At 42.9% G+C, this 18,825-nt stretch overlaps 1 protein-coding gene across 1 annotated transcript in view; it reads left to right on the top strand.

Annotated features, from left to right (window-relative positions):
* The window catches only part of APOB (apolipoprotein B), a 59,005-nt gene that overhangs the window by 2,406 nt on the left and 37,774 nt on the right, over window positions 1-18,825 (top strand). The window contains exons 2-9 of the mRNA XM_086926274.1: window positions 3,221-3,259; window positions 6,298-6,413; window positions 7,608-7,753; window positions 10,744-10,897; window positions 12,476-12,631; window positions 13,293-13,417; window positions 15,035-15,120; window positions 17,940-18,156. Coding sequence (XP_086782400.1) covers window positions 3,221-3,259; window positions 6,298-6,413; window positions 7,608-7,753; window positions 10,744-10,897; window positions 12,476-12,631; window positions 13,293-13,417; window positions 15,035-15,120; window positions 17,940-18,156 — 1,039 coding nt within the window. The remainder of the gene's footprint in view (window positions 1-3,220; window positions 3,260-6,297; window positions 6,414-7,607; window positions 7,754-10,743; window positions 10,898-12,475; window positions 12,632-13,292; window positions 13,418-15,034; window positions 15,121-17,939; window positions 18,157-18,825) is intronic.

An 18,825-nucleotide genomic window follows, 5' to 3' on the forward strand; every position in this document is an offset into this window, starting at 1 on the left:
AATTGTACTATGTAAACTTGCTAAATCAAACCGAATTAAGAAGTAAAAGTAAAGTTGCAGGGACAGTCAAGGGAACAGCAGAACAAATATGAAAATGTTGAAGTCCTTGAATTAATTTTTTTTGTAATAATACGTGTTATTATGTTGATGTAGCAGTAAGGACAGGAGGACATATGTAAAATAAGAGCAGGCTAAATAAGAAGTATGAGACTTATATAATTGTCTGATGAATATGAGTGAATGTAGGAAATAACGATATTGACACATTGATAATGAAGAGAGCCGCTGGAGAGATCAAAACTGAAGGTTCAAAATTCAAGAGAACCAGGTAGAACACATCTAAGGATGGAGACGCCACTTTCCAATAGGCAGAACACAAAAAGTGTCTTTCTAGCTACTAAAAGTAGAGAGGCGAGTAAGGGTAGTAACTACTAAATAGTCAATCTAGTGCACCTTGTACTTACTGATTCTCTTTATTTATTGGGTGTTGTAAATACCTCACATTTCTTACAAAATTGGGAATTACATGAAGGACAGCTTCTTATTGCATCACAGTCTGCATGTGTCAAAGTTTTCCTGTGATAAATTTTGGCCTGTTGGACTTTCCAATATTCGAGACTGCGATGTGTCCCATAAAATTCAGGATTCTGATGCCAAAGCAAACCGGGATTGGAATTTACCTCCAACGTGTAACCAAGGCCGTGCTCTCTTAGGAAGAAAATGCACTGATAAGTATGGCGCTGATAACTGTGGTGTAACAGGAGTTCGATCGCACTTTGGATCGCTTTATTGCATTGATAAGTGACTGCTATTTAAGTTCTGCCTATTCGTAGATGATACAATTAACTACTAAAATGTTGTTACTCCCAAGAGCTAATTCAAAATCAGTGTACTGTAGAACAGAAAGAGGTATCTAGCTTGTGGACATTTGGTTTAAAACTCTAAAGTGCAAAGCTACAGATTATAGTCTTGGCATGGAGAAGCCTGGTGCGGGAGTTGAGGGAACTAGTGGTCACCAGGAAAGAGGAGAGGATTTAGTGGTCATGAAAGAGGTGTGTAGGTTCAGGAATGGCCATCTACAGCATGATGCCTGTATTCCCACTGTAGCATCATCGACTGTCCCTCACCTAAATCACTGAGTCCAGTTCTTGAAGACACAACTTTATACAGGTGAAAAGAGATTGGAGACTAGTGGGAAAATGACTCTCAAGGGCTGAATGAATTAAACAAACAACTATCGCCAGGAGCGACTAAAAATGTGAACAGGAACACAATGGAAGATGTTGATAAAAAACTTATCATCGTCCTACATTGAGGAAATACAGTATGAGTGATATGGATGTGTCTGAGGAAGACTATGGTAAATACAACAGCTTGCAAGAGAATGCTGCCATTCCTACAAAATAAAGTACAAAATCATAAGCTCTTGAACACTTTACATTCCAGTTATGAAATTATAATGTTTGCATTAAACTATTGCACTCAGTTTAGGTTTGGGAAGGGAAATGTCCTTCCCGCAAAAGAGTTATATGATTAGGAAGAATGAAGACCGATATGTCAACACACAAAAGCCACAAAATGTTTCAAAAGCCTATACAGACTTACTGGAGTTGTAACATGTTTTGTGTAGCTATTGCCCGCCCAGGAAAGGGCTTTCACCTACACACATATATGCCTACATGCAAGCAGGAGTAGCAGTAGAATCTACTTTGGATGGGCTACTAGAAACAACAAACCTGATTGGTGGAAATGTAAGCACACCTAAGCGGCATTTAGAAGCAGAAAAAGACTCACTCTGCAAATTCTTCCCATGGGAAAGCTGCATTGTCTGATGCAAATGTATGCACAGTGAACTGGCACCTAGGGGCAATGCAGCATGCCTCAAACTTGGGAATTTCGTCTGTGTCTCTTTTAGATTTGTATCAGGGTGCCCGGGGCTCTGTGTGAACCCCCAAAAAGTAAAAACTCAGCTGCCCACATAGGACTGCTATCTATAAGGTAGATTTCCAGATTGGATGAATCGACTCAATATCATTAAATGTGCCTGTGGAGTCTGTGTGAGTCTGTCAATAAGGAGAATCATAAGACCCTGTTTCTATGCTTGACATTATGTGTACGTCAGCCCTGATTGTATGTCAATAAAAAGGCAAAAGGCCTTGACACCTCTGCCTTCCGAGGGTCTGAGGGCAAAGTGATGTTTCCTGTTGAAGTCTTTGGATTGTAATTCAAAATGTCCCCACACATACGTGGTTTTGTGTTCTCTCTGTCACTATTCAGCTGACATGGTCGAAGTACTAAAAAAAAGTGTTCTTCGGAGCCATGGTGTATGCTACAACTTAAACATACTTCCCGCTTCGTTTTGGACTTTTTAAAATTATTTTAATTTGTGTTGGCATGGACTTGATCTTAATATTATACTGTTTCTTTGCTCTGCTCTTTTCCTTTGACTTTCTTGGTTGCCCTTTGCCCTTGTGTGGCTGTGCTTCAAATCCCATTGGTGTTTCACATCAGACACAGGCCCAGGCCCTGGTGGAAATCCCAGTTTCCCCACTGTAAATGGTTTTTACTGCAAGCTGTTCAACAAATGGGAAGTTGGGTCCTGCAATGTACGTGCCAATGGAAAAAAAATGGAAATTCGACTTGTTAAAAAAAAACTGGCAGCTGAAACCAAGGCTGGTATTAAACATCAGCAATCACTTCGAAGTGAAAACTGAAACCAACTAGAGTGTTTCTGGTAGCCATAGAAAATGTGACCCAAAACCTTATGTCAGCAACGAGATCCCGTAGAAACCATATGTATGATGTCAACTGGAATTTCAATTGGAGAATGCCATGATGGTACCACAGCTGTATGTGATAAAATATCATTGTGTATATCAAAAATGATGAATTGGGGTTCAGGGGGTTTCAGGAGAAAAAAGGATTTGCCATTTAGAGGGGAGTATGGCAGGCAGTGCAATATATTGGAAGGAAATGTTTACATCGTTCCACAACAATGTTTACGTCTTTTTATCTGTTACAATGCAATCTAAAGTTACCTACGGTGACGTGGGTACATCGTATATCAAATGAAAAATAAAACAAGCAGTTCACAGTCTCCGTGTATAGGTGAAGGATGTGGCATTCTGTGCATTGTTTTATCTATGATTGGTGTAAAACAAAAACCTCGTGGCTACGATAAACCCTTTAATACCTTTGTTTTCATGTTATTTTTTTGCAGAAGATGATGGAGTGCAAAATCAAAATCCAAGCTGTTTAAGTAAGGACTTTATTCATTCCTTTGTAAATAATGGTCATTTTTGGTTCGCCATTTTCCGAAGTCTAATAAAAAAAAATGTTTGGATCCTGGTGTTTCTCCCTTTCCAATTTGAACATTGTGCCTTTGTGGAATGAGTGGTGCATTGGGCCGGTACATCTCTCCCTGTTGCAGAAACATTGACAGATGGGGAAAGCATTTTGCTTTCACCATAATGTAAGGATGTTTGAAAATGCCTAAAGAATGGGGTGCAGTTAATTGTGGCATTTTTATTTTGCAGTCAGTGGCAAAGGGGAGCAATCCCTTCACTGACTGGAGCAGGGGTTCGAACCCATCTTTATTGATGAAGAGCTGCAGATGAGTTATTTGTGAAGAACAGTGGGGCGTATTTACAAGCTCCTTGAGCCACCCGTACGTCACCTTTCCCATGTTAAAAATGACGCAAAAGTGGCGGAAGGGGCTTGTAAATTAGCCCCAGTGTGCCTAGAGTTCGAGCTGGCTTCAGTAATGGCCCATTCTGGAGTTTGAACTTAGCTTGAGGGACTCCAGAGTGACTCCAGAGTCCTTGTAGGGTTAGAGTGGCCTGTCTAGAGAGTGGGCCTAGAGTCAGGGCTGTGAGGGCGCCAGACAAAGAGAGATTGGTCCATAGGAAACCGCTAGGCTTGCAAGACAGCCCATTTCCTGTGAAAGGGGATCTGTGAAAGGGTTCTGGCAATGTTAGTCATATGTCATGATCACCTGACATATGGCTGACTCTGTCCCAGCCCACATAGCCTTCCCCTTCCTGTCTCAGTACTCCCCATTTCCCGATAGTTCTGTTCGTCTCTGAATAGAGAGAACATTTATATTTTTGTGCATATTTATTCATGTGTACGTGCTTGAGGAGTACACGTATAGTTCACAAATACATAGGAGCACTACAGTGGTTTTTATGCGACTTTTGTTCTCTTTACAAAAACTGACTGGAAAGTACACAATCACAGACAGGAGAAGCTTTATAAAGATGCATGTGTAAGAGTTAGGGTTACATTAAAACTACGTGTAAGGACAGTGCATAGAGTTGAAATAAGCGTACTAGCGAAAATTAGTTGTAAAATTAGAAAAACAATGTGGAATAAGAACAATGCCTCTGGAAGAGCGAGAGGAAAATTGTGAACAGAGGCAGAGAATGACATACATAGTGCAAGCGTTAGCAGTCCGTGAAAAAAACCTAAAAAATCGGAGAATGTTTTTAAGGAATAAGGAAAACAGGAGTCAGAGATGGAAACCCATTTCCGATTCCAGTGGCCCCGCGAGCGGCTGTTACATTTGAAAGGGATATACGGGACGGAGGCAATGAACTAATCTGGAAACAGGGCAGATTTTCAGAAGCTGTTTCACCTTTCTCCCTCCTCTTCTGCTCCCTAATCGGGCCTTTTTCGATTGGCGATTGTCTATGTCACAGTACTATTGGTGTCTGTTTCATCTCTCCTTGTCTCCCTCAAACACACATCCTCCTGTGTTTGTCTCTTGATCTCTCGCCCATCTCTCTGTAGTGTTTTCTTCCTCCCGTTACCTTATCCTTATGTTGCCTAAAAGCCTTTTACCTTTATCGCCTCCCTCTTTTTCTCTCTCCTTCTCTCACCTGTTTTTCTTTCCCACTCTCTGCACTCGCTCAGGGGCAGGGGCGGCATGGAGATGATCCACAGTACTTGGAACAATGGATGGTTCTTTTCCAAGTTAACTCTTGTCATCAGAGGTCAGGGACGCAGTGACAGTGCTGGGAGTTGCAGGAGGCAAGCCAGGGGTCGCAGCTGCGACCCCTGGGGACCACTAAATGACGCCCATTGATTCGTGGTGCAAATGATGGGACCCCTCTGCATAACCTAATGGGGTTGCCCCTGAGTCTTCTATATCACACTGATATTGACTGGCCTGAGTGGCGTAGCAAGGGTGTGGGGGGCGGTCCATTTCAGGCGGCAAGGATTTTGGGCGTCTCAGGGAGAGAATCGTCACCACCCCCGGCCTCGCCCCACTCTTCAGTGCGGCTCCGTTGCGAGATGACATCCGTGGACTTGCCAGCCCCCCTCCACCCCAGTCTTCAAAGAGTCTTCTGCCGGGGCAGCAAACGCAGGGCCCGCCCCGGGCAGTCTCAGATCTACCTACACCACGGATCGGCCTTAGCTTGATGGAACACCCCTAAAGGATTGTTCCCCATCTGTGCGCGTAGGGCCTGTGTTACGATCCTTCTTGGTGCGTAGAGCACAGAACATTACTCAAAGCTGCCTGAGGTGGGTGTCACGTCACCCATTCCAAACTGAGTACCACGCGAATGCGCGCGCATGCGCGAAAAGCATACCCAACGAATCTCAAGCGGGTTTCCCTAAAACCTTCTAGGACTGTGATTAAAATGTCTTACTCTCAGTCCCAGCATAACATTGAAAAATGTATTGGCCATCTCACGTTTCTAAACACGTTTAGAAACTACCCTATTTCCGAGAGACACATTTCAGCCTAAAACAGAAAAGCTTGGAGCAACGGGCAGTGACAAAAATATAATGTTAATAACATCGTGAGGCAACAACGATTCTGCATGGTAACCACACAGGGTTTTAAATCAGGAAACTCTCTGACAATTATAGAGGTCGAAGAAAACACAGCCCGCTTGAAAACAACTCTGAGCTCTGAAAACAACATAGATAATAAATTATTGACAGCAATCTCAGTGCAAATCAGGCGATGTGGACTGTGTGTTTAACCTTTGTCATGAACGCAGGCGCGCACCTGAATAACTGGAATTGTAACACACTGTTCCTTGCACCGGAGCAAGAGGGCAAAGTGTGCGGTGAGTTGGCGCTCCGGACAAAACATGACACTTGCTATTCTGATCTAATGTCTGAGCGCCCTCTGCAGGGGAATCACGGTATTGCTCGCAATTCAAATCAAAGCAATGTTTTTTCAGTGTGCTCTTTCTATTTTATTGGTTATTGTTTTATTCAAAATAATCACTGTGTTGCTCTTTAAATAGAAGCCTTAACATATTTTTATTTTTTACTCCTTAGAAGATGCAACTAGGTTTAAACACTTGCGAAAATACATATACAACTATGAAGCTGAAACCTCGAATGGCGTGCCCGGGACTGCAGATTCACAAAGCGGCTCTAAGATCAGTTGTAAGGTAAGAAGACAGGACATACCGCTACAAGACCAGCAGGCTTTATGTACAAAATGTGAAATCTTCTCTAATTGACACGTACACTTTGTGGTTTGCCAAATTCTGCACACAACTGAAAACTCTTCAAATGTTTTTACTAATTATACTGCACGAACAGCCTCCAAAAACACTCATGAGACCTGCTGACGTCAGTTTATTAGCCCCGTAAAATTCATCAAATCATTGGGAACCATATGCTCTATATTAACAAGTTTATTGAGTCACACACTGCAGCGGTGTGCCCAGGACTGATATCCCATAGGACGCTTCGAAATGCAAATTTTTTATGTAGAGTTTACACTTTGTAGATATACAATTACTCTATCCCCTCGCATATCAGAACCATACCGTCCTATGCGGAATTCAAGAGCCAACTCAAATCCTTGTTCCTCATCCGTTCCCTAGGTCCTGGGTAACTAGGATCAACATCCATCCCCAGAACTATGTGATAACTCTGTATCCTATTACCAAGAAGTCCTACTGTACGAACTTCTCCTCCCCCCTAATTGTCACTTGAGGATCACCTTATTTGTTATGTGTCTTTTTGTCCACCTTTTCATTCCTTTTACTGTAAAGCGCTCTGCTACCTTCGGGTCTTGTTAGCGCTATAGAAAACTTCTAAATAAATAAATAAATAAATAAATAAATAAATATAGCCGAGGAACCACTAAGAGAAACGTATTGCCCATGGTCACTGGTCTGCCCAATAGTTCGCGTTTTTGGACGCGCAGGGAAGTTGAAATTTGAACCCGTGTACTCTGTTCCTCAGTATGCATCGTAATCATGGAAGAGCCTCTCGTCCATAACGCAGCCACTTTTGATGCCCATCACATGGCGGTCCTTGATGACATCTCTCTTGGGGTTAGGTTTTTCCACTGAGATGTAACCATCTAGGACTTTTTAAATCTAGGAGGGACATATTTATATAATTGATGGGGAACATGGCTAACTCTGATTTGATCTGCAACAAGAGGCACCATTTGCACAGCAGCAGTTGGTACACAAATCATCACAGAGACTTTATAATTATGGAGGCGCCATTCAGTCAGGCGAGGCACCATGGCAGGGAATTATTACAATCAGAACACAATCCAGGGCTCTGCTTGGACCTGTAGTCTGATGCCAAGTTGTGTCTGACAGTCAAGTGCTTTTTTTCAGGTTGAACTGGAAGTCCCTCAGTTGTGCAGTTTCATCCTCCGGGTCAACCAGTGCACCCTGCGGGAGGTGTACGGAGTCAACCCCGAGGGAAAGGCCATGCTGAAGAGGGCAAAGAACTCCGACGAATTTGCCAGCGCCCTTTCCACGTAAGCAAAACTGAAACGTGCTTTTTGTGCTGAACCCCGAGTGTGTGAACCCTGGGGCTTCATGGTCTAGCAGCGTGAAGGAGCCATTGCTTCTTACGAAGTTAACTACTGGCGGGTTTTTAGTGTATATCATAGCAGTGTGCTTAAAAACTGTGGGGCATATTATCAAGCAGGGCGATAGGCAATTATCGCCGGTTTAGCAACCGTTTTTGGCCGCTAAGCCGCGATAATTCTATTGCTCTATTAGCAAGCTGTCGATAACAGCAGTTAGCGACTGCTTTAGGCGATAGCAAGCTGTTTGGGGCCCGCTTTGCATGTAAGCGATATTTATCGCTAATGACATGCAAAGTGGGCGTATCCAACCTGTTAGCGACTGAAAGCAGTCGCTAACGTCGCTATCGCCTATTAGCAAGGCGGGCGTAGTGATGGAAATATTCCCGCTATCGCCAAAAACTAACGCCTGCTCAGACCAGTTCTTAGCCATGTTATCCAATGGGAGGTGGATAACATGGCTAAAAGCATTTTGTCGCAAATGCGTGAACTGCGTGAATATCGCTGTATTCTCAGCGATATTCACGCATTTCGCCTCATTTTAATCGCTTTTGAGATAAACCTTGCTAATAGCAAGTTATCTCAGCGATAATTTCCGGCGATACTTAGCGATAAAAAATTCGTTGCTAAGCCTAGTTAGCGATAAATATCCCTAATCGTTGGTAATATGCCCCTGTGTTCGCTGGAAACACTGGCACGTAACTTTGACAGTCCACCACATAGTGGCGCTGTCTGACTTGATTTAATCTCGCCAGAGTTTTGCGAATCCATATACTTTAACGCTGTAATGAACCGATCAGATCTAGTCTGCCTGGAGTAGTCCAGAATGTCAACCTTGTATGAGTGAGATAGTTAAAAGGCAGCTCTGGAACTGGCATTTGGCAGAGTTGGCAGGGGCAGTGGGTGGTGTGTACTGCTGCTGCCTCTTGAGAGACAGCCTGGGCTCAGGCGCATATGGTTTTGTTGCAAATAAAGCACTGCTTAAGAAGCAGCATTTAGTATTAATCAACTCACTGACACTCATATGGTCTTTGGTAAAATGAAACACTGAGTTTAACCTACCGGCATGCAAACTTGTGACGCCCATTCCAGTATTCACTGATTCTTTCCAGCACACACACAGTCTTTCCGGCACACATCAAAGAGTTGCCTCCCCAAAAGGACACAAGGGCGATGCAACTACTAGTTCGATTTATCAAGCCACTTAAGGCCCCCGTGCGTGGCCCTGTGTTGCTTGATAAATCTAGAGTAACGCAATGCAGTGCAAATCACTGTGTTGCGCTGCTCTGCCCCAGGGAGGTGTTTCATGGGTGGAACGTCAGTGTTCCTACGCGCATCTAACCATGGATTTTGACATATTCCCGGATTTACCATTACTGGTGGGCCTGGGAATGCGTCACAATGCAATGCCTCCCCAGGGGATTGGTAACGAAAGGGAATATTTTTATTTCGCCTCTTTTTCTCCTCTTTCCGTGTATGCTGCAGAAATGTTCCTCTCTCTGTGTCTTACATTATGCAGCACACATAGAAAAAGAGGAAAATTCCCCAGAGGGCTGATTCTGAGCAGGAAGCTGCCCCTTCCTGCACAAAAACAGTCCTGTCTGCAACAGATGCACCCTTGCACCGTGGTGCAAGGGTGCGTTCATCGACTCAAGGCAGCAGATTGTACGGCAGCACAAGGAAAAGACAGAAATGGGCCTTAATATTTTAAATACGGTGCATTCCTGCTCTTACCCTTCCACGCAGTGCAGCAAGGTGGGCAGCGCACACTGAATCTTTCACAGAGTCCTTCCAGCACACACAGTTTTTCACAGAGTCCTTCCTGTTTACACAGTTTTTCACAGAGTCCTTCCTGTTTACACAGAGTCTTCTCAGTACACAGAGTCTTTCCAGCACACGCTGAATGTTTCCAGCACACACTGAGCAATTCAGGCACACACACTAAATGTTTCCAATACACACAGAGTCTTTCCAGCACACACAGTCTCCCTTGAGCTACAGAAAACTTGTGGCCTGGAGGTCTCCCCTGACCATTAGCGGATGATAGAAGTAAAGCAACAATGACACTAGACACATTACTGGAATGATCTGTCCAGCATAATCAACATAACAAATGATAACATGGCAGTACTGAACTGTACATTGATCACACAATACCAGGTTGTTGTAGTTTAACATCACTTACAACACAGGCATACCTATAAGGCAAGGTAAGAAAGCAGTCTTTGCACCAGTATGTTGTGCCGGTTTGGCCGCCCTGAGACGGCCGGCTAAACCATCATGCGCACTGATAACAGTGCAAAACACTCCCTCTAGTGACTGTCATCCAGGGCCGGACTGGCTACCGGGCGTTTTGGTGCTGGGGGCTGATTTCATTTCGTTGATGGGGACCTGCGTGTGCTTAAAAACATTTGTTTTGTTTTGTTTATTTAGAAGCACACGCAGGTCCCAATCAATGAAACCAGCCCCCACCACAATCAGCTCCCAGCTTGGCAGCACACCAAAACGCCCGGTAGCCAGTCCGGCCCTGCTGTCATCCCACTGGCCCCGCTCCCAAGTCTCGGCTCCGAGAGCAAAAATAAAATGATAATACACATGTGTTTATTATTGTTATATTTATTTGACTCCTAGCAGTGGGTGGGGGGCTAGGCGGGAGGCAATGCGCCTCCGCTGCCGCTGTTGTATCGGGTTATCTCAAAACCAGACAGCCATTTTCTTGGCTCATAATCTAGCCCAAACATGGACTTTTGGGAAGTGAATGAACTAAGTGGCTTAGAAAAAGCTCACACAAAACACAGTATTTTATACCCCTGCACAGTGTTTGACTGCCCTTTCCAGCATAATGACTCTTCAACAGAACTCACTCACTGGCTCTTTCAAAGCTTACGCGTAGCCCCTGCACAGAGACCAATGCCTTTGCTTTCTCTTTGTCTTGCCAGGTATGAGCTGAAGTTCAGTGTTCCTGATGGCGAGCACGTATTCCTGTACCCCGACAAAGGTGAAGATGTCAATGTCCTCAATATTAAGAGGGGCATCATTTCAGCACTGCTTGTGCCAGCAGAGAAGGAAGAAGCTCAGACCACTGCCTTCATGGTAAGGACTCTTAAAAAGAAACACACACACACAGACATGCAAGCCCAGGTCATACATTGGTCGGAATAGAGGTGGTATTAACCAAGGAATCTTTATCTAGTGCACTGAATTCCACAAATGTTGCTTTTCCATCAAGCACGTCCACAGATACATTACGGGAGCTTGACCTGCTGAAATCTACTGGGGGGAAATTGCAGGGGTCCAAGGTTTCCTCCAAAACTTGGAATTCCGATTCCTGTGCAAACTTTCCAACTTCTCTTCGAAACCTGAATTTGGGGCTTAGGTTTATTGTATGATGTAAAGAAATCGTTTCTGAAAGTTAATGTTAACATGCAACAAACCAGGAAAAAATATATATTTGATAGAAATAAATTTACATAGAAATGTAGCAATGCATGTATATAGGTACACCTCTACATTGTGAAGATGCATGTTTTATCACATGATTCTCAAAAACCTGTAATATATGCCAACCATACCGACTGAGCCACGCCCCTGAATAAGGCAGATAGGAACAGTTGGTCAGGCTGAACTGTACTTCCGCCTGCAGCTTTCGTGGTTGCAGTTGTTTCCCCGGGTGTGGATTCCCGTCAGGTGAAGCTGGGTTTGAAGTCTCCAGGCCCGGAACTAGTGGGCCAAGAAACACCAAGTGAATCGCAGTGGACCCAGGCGGCATACCTCCATAAGTTATTGTTCCGGGTGGGATCGCACAATTTGTAATCAGGGCCTATGTCTCACTTACAAGTCAGAAAAATCTGTGGGGCTTATTTACAAGCCCCGTTCGCCGCCCATACGTAATTTTTTACAATGTTGAAAAAAGCAACGCACTTGCGGCTCACGGGGCTTGTAAATAACCCCCTGTATATTTTGTGGAACTTTGGGCCTCATTTATGAAAACTGTTGCATTGCTGCGTGAAAACAGCAATGCAACTGTTTCCACTGTGCCCTCCTTGCAACAGGGTAGATGCGCAGTATTTATTGTACCGCACTCCACGTTGCAAGGAGTTACAGATACTTCAGTATTTCTGACGGATCTGTAGGCGCAAAAGTGACGCATTGCTGGGGTGTGTCTGAAAACAGACGCAAGTCCAGCAAAGTGTCCTTTCGCATGGGGCAAGCCCCATGCGAAAGGGCCTGCGTCAGTCTTACGCCTGCTGTGAGGCAGGCGTAAGATATTGACGCACTAGAGTCCTAGAGGTCGCGCACTGAATACTTGTAGATTTCAATGCGCCACTTCTACGAGGCTTTTTGCAGGGTAACACCCACCCTGCATACACTATACCTGGTGCGGGTAAAATGTGGTGCAGGGGTTTACAAAGAGACGCATCTACTGCGTGCGTCACTTTATAAATAGGGCGCAATATGGCGCATTTTTATGCCGCTAGTGCGTCACAAAAAGTGACTCAATGGCGGTGCAAAAGTGTTGCAAAACCTTATAAATAAGGCCCTTCCTCCCTCATGAAATCGCAGTGCTTAAACATGCAGCGGCCTGCGCGCGCAGGAAAAGAATGGCTCTAAATGACTGCCTCTGCTTTACGCCATTGGTTGTAATCATGTCCATATGTGATCTGTCTGCAGGACACCATTTTTGGAATGTGTCCCAGCGAAGTGACGTTCAAGAACAAGAAAGGCGCAACAGCGACCGAGGTCACCGTCAAGCGCAATCTGAAGACGTGCGATCAGTTCACACCGATGAGGGCCCATGTCAGCCCGCTGGCTCTCGTCAAAGGACTGGTAAGCAATGCCTCGGACGGTAACTTGGCGCCGCCGCGTGACACCTCGGCCCTGACATATGAACATCTCACTGCAGCATCTGCCGTCAGAGCCGAGCTGACCCTTCCGTCTGAAAACCTTTGTTCCACATCCAGGCCAATGTTTTTGCTCTTCCAAGATGTGATTGTTTTCAAGAGTTTTAATATCGTTTCACTTCCCAGAATCCCGCGCTCTGCATTCTTGCTTGCGTCCAATAAGGCATTGCACCTCACAATTTGTCTAGAATCGAAAAGTCCTGGCAGCGGCCATAGCACTGCAGACCTGATTTTAACAGGGACATAGTGTGGTTAGCATAATATGAATTTACATTTCAGAATGTTCTCAAGACAAGAATTCGTTGAATTCACTGATTTTAATGCAAAACAAAAACGCATAAGAAAGTACTTTCCCATATGTTTGGAAGAGAACGACAGCCCCCACCTGCAACCCTTTTTGCTCTCTCTAGTGCTAATATTTCTGCCTTTTCTCATTTCCCAATCTTCATTTTGGATTCATTTGTCTTTAATCCAGCACAACAGGAGATTCATTAATAATCGCGGGATTAAAACTCACTATTCAGTTGTTTGTATCTTTAGTGGCATGACCAGAACAATAATTCGTTTGCTTTTTCTGATTTTTACAGAACACTCCCTTGTCTACACTGCTCAGCAGCAGTCAGTCTTGCCAGTACAACATTGACTCAAGAAGGAAACATGTCTCGGAAGCAGTCTGCACAGAGAACCACCTCTACCTGCCCTTTTCACACAAGTAGGTTCCAACAGGAAATGATGTAATTGTAGGTGACATTTTCTAGGATGTATTAGAGTATCTAGGGTTTAACGGCATTTCAGCCACTTACTGTCATTCACATACATAGGTTTAATTGTACCGTGATGGTGGTCACTGATGTAACCTGTAGATTCAGGCATGCTTCTACTTAGGAAATGTTACTGCTCCGTAGAACATTCTAAAGTAATGGTGTCCAGCATATGTCCAGGAAGGCCGGACCCAGTGTATATTTTCAGGGTAAAACTAATTTAAATAGAATTCATCTCACTCCTGGACCTATTATGGGGTCCCACAGGGTTGATTGATTGCAGGCTATTGAGAAAAGCGTATTTAGAGACTATGGGTTCACATGCCTTAAATGTTAATAGCTTATTAACATTTATATGCATGCAAGTGTATGCAAAGAGGGTATCTCCATTAGTTAAGATTATCATTAAGTGAATTACCAAGATATGTACTTGGGCAGAGGATGTGGCCCAACGGCTAGAGCAGTCGAACTCGGAGCTAGGGAACCGGGTTACAGTCTCGGCAGGGAACCTCAACATCCTGTGATTCTGGGCAAATCACTTAATCTCCCAGTGACTAAGAAAAATGAAGGAGTCCGTCTGTAACGCAACTGGTGCTCATGTAAAGCACCCTGATATCTCCGGTCAAGTTTGTGCTATATAAAATGATTTACATTTTTTTATATTGAAGCATGTGTCCATATACTAACAATAAATAACTGTATAAGTACTAAAGACTCTAACTTAACATATTGTCTTAAAAAATTGTCCTTCAGAAGACGAAATCTATACTTCAAGGTATTCCTCTTCTTCTGCACATACCCAATGATTGAGAAGCCAAGGTTTTTCCAGAAGTCCCAACCTGGGCGCCATTTTTATCCATATTTTTCTGCTCAGAAAAGATGTTAACTCGATTTTGCCAAACGCATGTTTTTTAAATACCAAACCGCCGGGCAAGAGGCTTTCCTCGTGAAAAGTTTTTGATGGTAGCCTCTCAAGCATGACTGCCGCAAAATGTTCAAACCCTCCTTTCATATTTTGCGTTCCCACTTGGAACTAGAGAATTATAGGGTGATCAACACAGTTTCTCAGCGGTTCACATGCTCCCAGCCTTTCTTAGTATTTGCAATAGATTCATCCACCTCCCTCTGAAAGAATACTCTCGGGAAAAGGTAATTACTGAGCATATTATACAGAGTTGAGTGGCACTTCACTTTTGGGAACTGATCAGTAATGTGTTTTGTAGGAAAGGGATAAGCATATAGAATTTGGTCAAAGTTATCTGACACACTTTTTAGTCAATGATGTTTTTTAATGATTTCACTGGGGCTCTTTAGAGCTATCCTTTTGGGTAAATATTGTTCCGTAAATGTTTTTTTATTTTTTGTATTTATTTATTTGAGTTTTATATAGTGCTGGCTAGACCCGGAGGTATCCGAGCGCTTTACATAAAGTTCCACAAAGTGAAAAAATGACATAAGTCACAAGTTACATCAGTTACTAGAAAAACATTTCACGAACGTGCTGCTTGGATCACGCCATTGTACTTGGAGAAACACGTGAGGAAACTGTGTCCTCTGTTCTGTTACAGGAATAAGTACGGTATCATGTCTCAAGTGACGCAGACACTGAAGCTTGAAGACTCACCCAAGATCAACAGTCGAAGCTTCGATGAAGGTATTACTTTCCTTCAAAACAGATATAAAAAATGCGGTCTCTCCAGCGTAAGCTGTACTATAACATTGGCATTACATTGTAACAAATACAATTCCTTTATACAATGGCTTGCGGTATATTTTTTCTGATCTTACCACAATTCGATGGCAAGCTATGAATTGGAAAATAATGATGGGGCCATCAGGACTCCACAATTTAGCTCTTGAGGCTTGTGTTTGGAATCTATTATAGATTCACAATGCAGTGGGATTAGTGGTGCTACTAAAAGGCCGACAGTGATTCTTCAAATAACTGCAAAACATGTAGTTATATTTATTTCAGTGACTTTAGCAGTCATGGGGTACTGGATATGATACTTTTGGATGGACCACTCTGACAATTTAAGTACGCATAAATGTGGTTACAGGTCATCCCACTCTTTGGGGCATATTAGCAAGAACCTCGTTAAAATTATCGCCATTTTAGCGGCAGGAAACTGCTGCTAAAACGGAGATAATGGGCTTGCTAGTATGCGTTATAGAATTCCAATAGAAGCCCAGGTTAGATGTGAAGGACATCTAACCTGGGCTTCTATTGGAATTCTATAATGCATATTAGCAAGCCCATGATCGCTGTTTTAGCGGCAGTTTTCTTCCACTAAAACAGCAATAATTTTAACGAGGTTCTTGCTAATATGCCCTCATGTTCCTACAGAAGAATCACCCGTATCTTTCAAACCTGCAAGCAAACAGTGATACACAAGTGCACAAAATAATATTGGTGAGTTTTTTTTATAATTTACTATTCATCAAATACGTCCACCTTTATTTAGCTCTTCCATTCCAGGGAGTGCCCCAGAGAAAGAAAATAAAAACATGCAAACATATTATACTGAGATTTTGCTTCCCTAAGTTCAGAATCCTACAATTTAGCCTTTAAGGGAACGAGTAAATACTACATCTCACTCTTCTCGAGGGTCAAATACCTAATATAGCCTATAGTTTGGTGGATTTAAGTGTTGTTTTTAATCCTCCGACTCTTGATGCAAATCTTATGTTTTCATATGCTGGGAGCCTCACTTTTTGCCTAAACATTTATAGCTTTATACTATAGATGGCGGCTATACATAACTGCAGAAGGAATTACATCTTTTCAGAGTGCTTAATTCCAGAATGGATGCACTAGCATCTGGCGGTGCAGTAAACCCACCAGGAAGTGCAAGTCAACAGTCCTTAATGGAATGGAGTGTAAGCATACGGGATTGGCCACTGCGCCATTTTGTTTGTGGGTGGAGCCAAAGCGTCAGGGAATGACATTTCTGCCAAGTTTGGAATGGATTACGATTTTGGCAACATTACAGAACTTGCAGTTGTAACTTAAGTACAAGGACCAATTATTTTGCAGCAAAAAATACGTAATTCAGAGATTGTAAGCTGTAAGTAAGTGGTTCAAGACAAGCTATCAGAGCTTTGCGTTCACTGAAAGGCAGCTAATTTAAGTGACACTTTTACTGCACGAGTGGGAGCCAAAACCATAATACAATTCAGGGGGTTCTTGGACAAACTCAGAAGTTGAGCAGGCGTGAAGTGGTGATACTTAGGTATGTTTGACCTGTGTAGAGGGTCCATCACTGGTGATCTACCCAAGAACAAAGGTATATTTTATGTGCTTTATAACACTCATATTTGAGAAGATACTGTATTTCCCTTATTATATTTAGTATTGACAATATACACTGACAGAATTTTACATTATGTCATGTGATCCACTTTTTTTTCACCACATTCGCCATTTCCAATGCAGCCTGGGTGCTCTTTTGAGCTTAAAGGCTGGTGATAAATTGCCTTAAAATAGGGGGGTGCGGCAGCCGACCCTCAGTATGAGCCCTTTTCTGTGCTGAAAGAGTCCAAGAGCTTTTGGCTCCATTATTCTAGTGCATATTTATTTCTCTTGTTGTTTCAGCCTTTGCAAGTGGTTGTGGGTTCTGTTTCCCATTTTTCTCTCTACTCTCCTGTCTGAAGGCTTTTCATTTTGGGTTGTCATCATGCAAATCCCCATTAAGCAAATATAATGTGTTAATGTTTTGTCACGTACATATCCTTTAGGAACATTGGGGCATATTATCAAGGGGGTTTATCTCCGCTTTTTTGGCTTTAAAAGCCAAGAAAGCGGAGATAAAATTATCTCCCTATTACCTAGCTGTCGCTAACACCAGTTAGCGACAGCTAGTAGGAGATAGCGACCATCTTGGGCCCCGCTTTGCATGTCAGTGATATTTATCACTAATGATATGCAAAGTGGGCGTACCAAGATGTTAGCGACTGGAAACAGTCGCTAACATCGCTATCTCCTATTACCAACTTTTAGAGATATTCGCGCTAAGCGCGAATATCTCCAAAAGCTAACACCTTCCCCTGAGCAGTTCTTAGCCATGTTATCCAATGGGAGGTGGATAACATGGCTAAGAGCATTAGCTCGGTAATGCATGAATATCGCAGACGTTTCAGCGATATTCATGCATTTCGGCCGATTTTTATCGCTTAGGAGATAAACCTTGATAATAGCAAGGTTCGTAAGCGATAGAAATCGCCACAGCTCGGCGATAAAAATATCGCAGCTAAACCAACATAGCAATAATTATCGCTAGTTGTTGGTAATATGCCCTAAGGTTAATGCTAAGCCATCACATTGCTTTATAGCACAAATAATTGTCCCACTGAAGGAAAACTCTCGCCTGTCCAACAATCATTGATGTTGAGCGTGATAGATTACTGATTTCTTAAAAAAGAGTTTTGCCACCCATGTCACAACCCTTTCTCATGTTTGTCATCTTCATACAGACACAACTTACACGAGAGGCCTCGCCTTCGAAAACGTTGAAAGCAAATCGCCATCCCAAAGAGGAGAAGAAGTTGTAAGGATGCTGGAGGAGCTACAGAAACTGGACGGTTCACAGCAGCAAAGAGCAAACCTCTTCCACAAATTAGTGACCGGTCTGAGAGGATTGCAGAATTCCACCCTCAGTGCTTCCTTACCAACGTTGATGCGAGCCTCAGGGTAAGAGTGCGCGTGTCTTCCATCTGACACTGTTGGCGCTGACTAACCTCCACACAGCATAGACACACCGCACAAACAACACCCCACATACACTGTTTAGTCACTGTTAATAAACAGCTTTCTTCTGATGATAGTGATGCAATTTTTCCTCATCACATGTGCACATCTGCCTCAAAAGACTTGCTCTTCAGGGCGCGTGGTCCAAATACTTTGCCAATTGTTTTACTATCTGTATAATTTAAAACAAATATTTAGTTATTCTTATGTATTTCAGGTTACAGTTTCAAAGCCAGTAATACACTTTCTTTGCACCAAAAAAGTCGTACTTTTATGTGCATTAAAATTAAAAAAGGTGTTTGTACCTTTTGTAAGTATAAGTGCTTGCCAGGAAGCACCCAAACTGTTCTATTAAAACTGTATGATAAGGTCGTTTATTTTAGATTTCTTTTTTTTACTGTAAGCATATGGCTACCACATTTTTCTTCATTTATATGGTGGAAGGTTTTCTTAATTTTTGTGTTCTTTCTATTTTTGTGGCATTTGTTTGCTATAAAAACATGCTCGTTCTAAAATTGTCCAACTTTGTTGATTAATGGCCAGATTAATTGAATTAATCAATTTCAGACTAGAGGTTCAGGCACATTTCTGGAGCTTTTTATTTAGAAAGTG

Source organism: Lissotriton vulgaris, chromosome 6 (assembly GCF_964263255.1).
Source record: "Lissotriton vulgaris chromosome 6, aLisVul1.2, whole genome shotgun sequence".
NCBI classification, from domain to species: Eukaryota; Metazoa; Chordata; class Amphibia; order Caudata; family Salamandridae; genus Lissotriton; species Lissotriton vulgaris.